At 39.4% G+C, this 6,975-nt stretch overlaps 2 protein-coding genes across 2 annotated transcripts; both read right to left on the reverse strand.

Moving 5' to 3' along the window:
- Positions 1 to 1,537: 1,537 nt before the first annotated feature.
- Positions 1,538 to 5,037, reverse strand: LOC103465645 (troponin I, fast skeletal muscle-like). Its single transcript, XM_008410664.1, has 7 exons — positions 4,960 to 5,037; positions 3,843 to 3,875; positions 3,623 to 3,659; positions 3,228 to 3,356; positions 2,335 to 2,424; positions 2,074 to 2,247; positions 1,538 to 1,937 (listed from the first exon to the last, which is right to left on the reverse strand). Exons 2-7 carry the CDS (start codon positions 3,848 to 3,850, stop codon positions 1,860 to 1,862), a joined length of 516 nt encoding a protein of 171 aa, XP_008408886.1. The 5' UTR covers positions 3,851 to 3,875; positions 4,960 to 5,037; the 3' UTR covers positions 1,538 to 1,859.
- Positions 5,038 to 6,128: 1,091 nt separating this feature from the next.
- On the reverse strand, positions 6,129 to 6,883 carry LOC103465678 (troponin I, fast skeletal muscle-like). Its single transcript, XM_017305138.1, has 3 exons — positions 6,856 to 6,883; positions 6,496 to 6,747; positions 6,129 to 6,206 (listed from the first exon to the last, which is right to left on the reverse strand). Exons 1-3 carry the CDS (start codon positions 6,880 to 6,882, stop codon positions 6,129 to 6,131), a joined length of 357 nt encoding a protein of 118 aa, XP_017160627.1. The 5' UTR covers position 6,883.
- Positions 6,884 to 6,975: the final 92 nt, after the last annotated feature.

Here is a 6,975-nt window from a genome sequence, read left to right on the forward strand (position 1 = left end):
GGCATCTCTGTGACATTCCTCCAAAGGCTACAAGGATAAAGTTAGCKTCTGAGGAAACATTAGAGCCCTGGAGGCTCTGAGGCCTCTGGCAAGTTGGAGGCTGAGCCCAGAGCACCATACAAGGAGTGGGAGCATGTCCGGAAATATGAGGGAATTAAAACAAATCAAACTGAGAAAATGTAAAACTTTAAAGAATGTCAGGTGAGGTGATTAGGTAAAGACAAAAGGAAAAATCATTTTCATCTCCTTATAAATATCTTTTTTTGGGGGGGGTGGAAGTTTGTTTTCTTTTCTTTTTTTTGTATTGGTTGGCTGGTTCCAGTATCCTGAAKCTGTATTATAATACGTTACACACCCTGTTTTATCTCGATTTAAGGTTACACCAAAAACAAACAACAAAAGACTGATAACAAACTACAACTTTGCCCATAAACGCAGAAAACGTATTGAAAACTTATTTCTACACTCCTGAAATTATTTACAATAGAAATATCCTTTATTGTCTCAGACAGGAGCATCGAGTTATGTCACAAAGTCCTTAAAATATAAAACAAACATTAGTAATAATAATAATAATAATAATGATACAACCGACAGTACTTTATTTTAATGTAAAAATACCGGCAGTTAAATATGAAAATATTTATATTATGAATCCATCCGAACCTGTCATAACTGACTGAATTAAGGTGTTAAAAGAGGTTATTGTAAAATGGAAATGATGATCATTTCCTAATGTTTTTACACATAAAGTATTTTTTAATGGCATTAAAATAGGATTATATAACTACATTGAGAGAAGGTTGGCTGCTCTAAATGCACTTTTGAGACTTTCATATTAATACAAAAGAGCTGCAGGGCATTGTGTAAATCTGGACACCGGTGATGTGRAGCATTACTGGAAAGCAGACTGGAACTGGATTTCAAACCCAAATAAGCTTTAATAGTTTGATTTCATAATAAAGCTTTGGCTGTTGAATTATTTAATACATATCATRCCTCCTTTATATTCAGCTGAAGAAGGTCGTCCATTTTTAAACTGACACTTACTGGACAGTTTTTCTTATTTTACATCAAAACATATCACAGATGTAAACTTCATGGGCTTAGATTAACCTTAACTTGACTGAATTTATGTGGGTAACTAGTTGAGGTATTTATTTAATTTCCAGYARAGCAGGACAGTCCTGTAGTAGGTCTGTTTTTAGTCATTGCTACTTCACTTCTCCATTCCTCCTCCTTTGGTCTGTACCTGCTGGATCAGGGAGGCTGGAGCCTTTCTCCAGAGGTGATTGGATGAGAGGCCTGGTCCACCCTGGACAGGTCACCAGAACAACAAAATGACAACACGAAGACAACCAGGGCAAGCTGCATCTTTTTAGACTGGGATGAAGCCAGAGTGACTGCAGTAAACCAAGGCATGCATGGGGAGAACATGCAGCTCCATGCAGAAACATTCAGGACTGCCCCTCTTCATGGTATTTCAAAGTAAAAATAAAATAATTGTGACATTTAAAAAAAGACCAAACATACCATGTGTCTTCTTCCACATTTGATTTTATTACATGAAGTGTTTGATTTTGTGTGTTTTCCTGTGTGTATGGAACCAAAGACACACAGGTTCACCACAGWWWWCTGTGGTGAACCTGAACCTCCACTCTCCTCCCTTCCCTCCCTCCAGACTACAACAAAAGTGCAAAATCTCCCTCTCAGTCACTGACACATTACATGTCTTGCAGAAAGACTCCCCCSGAGTCACGCTAGCTCTCAGCTGTGAGATGAACATTAGTCRCTGGCTTCGACCGGCACATAAGACACGTGGAGTACATGTAAACAGAAAGACGAGCAGCAACGAACAATTAGGAGGACTCGAACATCTTCTTCCTGTCGGCCTTGTCCTCGATGTTCTTACGCCAGTCACCCACTGCTTCTGCTGGCTGTGGAGCACAGAAACATCTTTTTCTAATTGCAATATACATGTCTACAAAACCATCACAGACATAAGAACTGTGATAATAGTTTTTTGTGTTTTACACAGAGAGAAATTTTGATAAAAACTTGCGTCTGTCTCACCTCCTCTTTGACCTCCTTCTTGACCTGCTTCAGGTTGGCCCTCAGGTCCATGTTGACCGTGTGTTTGGAGCCCAGCAGGGCCTTCAGCATGGCGTCGGCAGACATACGCACCTTCTTCAGGGCGGGCTTCTTCACTCCAACCAGGTCCACCACTTTGATTTTTAGGTCTTCAATCTACAATCAATCAAGTCAAAATGACACTTGATTTTTCTTTWCTTTAGACTTTTGTTGTGTATTTGTGGTCACATGTGACCCACCCACCTCTTTGTCTGCCTTTTGGACTTTGGCCTCAATGTCGTACCTATCCTCATCTATCTTGTCTATGGCAGCATGGATCTTCTTGCAGAGCTCCTGTTGACGCAAAATCAGAATAACATATAATATAATAACAGTGACGTTCACTTAAACCTGAGAAGTGTTAAGTACCTGGTCTGTTTTATGTTAAATCTAACGAAAAATAMAATCTCCTGTAATGAAGGAAGCTCCGCGGCTGAGCTCATGTTAGAGTGTGGACCTGCTTACTTGTAWTGATGTCTACAACATTACAACCACTTCTTTAGCTTGTGTTTGTGTTAAAAGGTTCTAACTAATCCTACAACTTTCATAAGCACTGTAATACTTTCAATAAGTACCATATTTTATGTGGTTCTCTGTCTTAAATGGAGCCATATTATAAATTCAGCATGCTTGTAYAACATGTAACCAGGATAATTGATTGTGTTCATCTGTCAAATTCTGATTTGTTAGTGAATATAGATGAAAAAACGGAAAAACTAAAAAGAAATGGGCTGGCAAAGATTTTGTTGTAAAAATTGTATATCTGTGTTCTTTCATTCCACCAACATGTTGCAATGACTCATAGTTACATCTACTTATGGAAACTCTAAGTCCATTACCTCTGGGCTTTTGTTGTTCAGAGGTGGGAATCTGAACTTACTTAAACATGAACAATCAAGAAACCTTTGTGGTACATCTTCACAGAGGTACATCTTCTACCTTTGTTCTTCTCTCAGTTCTTTACCTTCAGCAAATGTTGCCCTTTTTTATTCTTCAAKGGCTGGACTTACTTCCTACCCATATTTCAGACCTATGGGAATCTTACTTCTGGAAATATCTTCATTCAAATTAGTTTATGTTTGTGACCGGTGTCTCACCATGAGCGTAGCCTGATCTCCACTCGTGTCTGGAGGAGGACAGTTCTCAGCCATGTAGGCCACTTTTGCCTCTTCTCTCTCCTTCTTTTCCGTCTCCAGCCAAGTCTGAGCAACCTGCAAAACCAGGCTCTGTAGAAGGAAACAACACCAAGCACACAATTTAGTTTTATTTCTTCTGCCATCCTAATTTATCTAGAGATGTAAATTGAAATATGGGATACAGTAGACTAGTGTTATATGGATCATTATTTTGCCTTTATTAATTAACTGTATACAAGTTGTAGATTTCCAAACTACTTTAACAGCAGGCTTGTGAGATTGCGTGTACGCACACGTGTGTGGGTGTGTGTGTGTGTGTGTGTGTGTGCGTGTGTATGTGTGTGTATGTTTGATACCTTTAGGTGGTGCCGACGGCTGGATGTCATCTTTTTCCTGTTTGGACAGATTTGTCATAGTTTCAATGTCACTGTTGAGGAAAAACTGAAACTTTTCAAAATTCATTTTCTAAAAAAAACAACAAAGAAAAACACAACACTAACACTGTGAAACATATGATCAGTTTAACTTTTTGACTGCAAACTGAAAACAGTCATCAGAGAAAACTTTTTGACTTACTCAGACATCTTGATGGCGTTTGTAGTTCACAATCTGCATCAAAACACACATGAAATACAGGAAATTTATGAGTGTGTTTGATCTATGCTGTTGGAGCCGAGCACATCAGCTGTCTGAGATCAGCATGACGGACACTGATGCACAGCAGAATTTGTAACGTAACGCGATCTGAGGCCGCAGCTGAGAAACAGCAACATAGACGGAACTAAACTGGGAAGGTCCAGCTAGGGTGTCACTTCTTTTTCACCATCCGATCATGTGAAATCATTCTGTACAGCAATGCCAGTCGGCCAGGGTCCAATGTGYCGCTTTTACGTCCAATTAATGGAATGTCCATGACGATGAAAATGAGACGTTTTACTGATTTAATGAGGTTGCAGTACATTTTTCTATCAGCATGTTGAGAAAAATGTTTTAAGTGAAAAGAACTATCCAAATGTTTATTACTATTATTCTTGTTATTTTTTTTAAATGGGTAGAAGTGCATTTTATTTCAAATTTAGCTGAAGTATTCAACACGAAATGTATTATTTTTAGGAACATTAAGTGAACAGAATCTGAAGTTTTACATTTGAATCTAAAAGCAGGAAAGACAAAAATCAATCTGCTAAATTAATCAGAATTTCCTCAATGTCAACTAACAGGGCTGAAGAAAAACGTGTGAGAAAAACACACACGTTGATGAACTTTGACAATTTTACTGACTATTTCCAAAAACCACAGCCTTGTTTTAGCGAAGGGCTTATATAATCAAAACATTATCTTTTGAAAAAAAATAAATAAAGAAAACTGTTCTGATAGACAGACATAATTTAAAAGAAATACAAGCAGAACAGGTATAAAACGTTTCAGGCACACATTTCATCAAGCTGAGCTGCAAACTGATTATAAAACAAATGAAGGTAAAAGATGAAGTCTGAAGAAAGCTGCATGTGTCCTACAAGCACGGCGAGCGAGAGTTTAGGGAGTCAGAATTGGTCAAAGGTAAAGCAGCCTGAAATGATGTCACCTAAAGACATGACTCTGCTTCACATTTTCTGGCTTCCCGATTAAAGTAAAGGATGCTGCTCTCAAAATGTCTGGAGAAAGTAAAAAAAAAAAATGGAAGAGTTCTCACCTATTGAGAGAGAGGGAAGGAGGACAAGACACACTTGTTGGAAGAAAAGCGGACACTGCCAAAGCCACGGACAGAGAAAAATGAAATACGTATATATGGTGGCCTGAGATGCCTCAGCAGAATGCTGAGAACCTCTTTATGGAAATGAATTTCAAAGTCAGACCAATGGCCATGCGAGCTCCTGAAATACACCCTGCCCAGCCCCACTGTAAGATGCCCCCGTCTTCCTACTGAGGTCACGGCTCCTTCCACCAAGTTTACTGTCAATGGATAATTAGACTTTACTCACAGAGAAACCTTCAGATATAAGAAGAGTGAAYTGTTGCTTCTATGTAAGTGAGCAGAGTAAACTAGCTAACAGGTTAATTACTCGTTTGTCTGGTGGCTGTAGAAGACAAGCCAACATCAGTGTTAGTGAGTAGTCCATGCTGTGTCCCAGTGCTTCTACCTCCACCACATTCAGGTCCCAATTCTAATCTGTCAATTTAGATTTCCCTAACCTGTATGATGCCCTTTTTGCAACCCAATATTGTGATGCAGAAACCTGAAACTTGGCCTTTGGGAGCCTTCAGGTCTCGTGTTCCTAACTAAACCTCGCCGTGTGCCTCTCACGTTCCATAACACTTAAAAGTATCTGTGGTGTTTCCTCAGTGCTGCCCAGTCTGAACAAAAGCATCTTCCCAAACCACAAAGATCCCTTCAGTCCACAGAGGCAAAGGCGTGTTGTACTGACACAGTGAGAGAACCCCCATTATTCAACAGTTTTGGGTTCCAAAAGAGGCTTGTTAGGATTGGTAATATGGTTACAGTTCATTTAATTTACCTTTTACTAGAAATGATCAGAGTAAATAATACATTCTGTTATTCTTCAATAATCATCACTGTATCAGTTTGAATGATGTAATCTATCAAGYAAATAAAAGCAGCAACAAACAACTCATATTTCAAAACATTTATTTCTACTGCTTTCATGAAAACTGGTACATTCTGATGTGATGTTTCTCAGCCAACAGTTATACTCTCACAGGAGTATAGTGTGCTCAGTGACAATTAGAAAAGCAAGACAGAGTGCCCCGCCTTGGGCCCTGAACGCCTCCAGGGGACACAGAGATGCACTCAGTCAGTCAGACCTGTCTCCTTGCTATCATCCGCCAGAGTCCCGAAGAGTTTTAGRAAGACTCAAACATCTTCTTCCTGTCAGCCTTGTCCTCAATGTTCTTACRCCAGTCGCCGATCGCTTCTGTTGGCTGAATCAAACAACAAGAATTGTTAATACACAAAACTGACAAAACACATGTAGGGCTTGAAACAAGTAGAACTCAACAGATTTCTSTGAAATGAAAAAAATCTCCATTGAATTCTTTACAGTTTCTTGGCTGGAAAAGTCTTGTGTTGTTTACTGTAAAATATGTCCTGTACTACTTTAAAAAAACGGTATGATTATTACTCTTGATTTGTTATTAGTTGAAATAAAGAGGATAGTACATAAAGTGCAACACGTAGCTAATCGTTAAAGCAAAGTCTATTAGTAGTCACAGCTGTTTTGTAAAAGCTGAAGGTGCAAAACAGTGAAAACCTGWCGCCARTTGTCTTTGTTAGACCTTTGAGCCTCACCTCCTCTTTGGTCTCMTTCTTGACCTGCTTCAGGTTGGCCCTCAGGTCCAAGTTGACCRTATGTTTGGAGCCCAGCAGAGCCTTCAGCATGGCGTCGGCGGACATACGCACCTTCTTCAGGGCGGGCTTCTTCACTCCTGCCAGATCCACCACCTTCAGCTTCAGATCTTCAATCTGGGGCCAGAGAAACAATTATTCACATAATAAACTAAGACTACATGTTAGTGACATCTTTACTAATGAATGCCATGTTCAACACTTAAAATGTAGAGGTAATATTACAATTTTAAGACGTTGTGGACTCGCCATGTATGTGACATCATAAGAATTGATGATGATTGGGACCGGCTGCCTGGGGTGGAAAAACATTTCTGGGTGTCTTTGCCTGTTTATGTTAGAAGT

The sequence above is a fragment of the Poecilia reticulata genome, linkage group LG6 (genome assembly GCF_000633615.1).
Source record: "Poecilia reticulata strain Guanapo linkage group LG6, Guppy_female_1.0+MT, whole genome shotgun sequence".
NCBI lineage: Eukaryota > Metazoa > Chordata > Actinopteri > Cyprinodontiformes > Poeciliidae > Poecilia > Poecilia reticulata.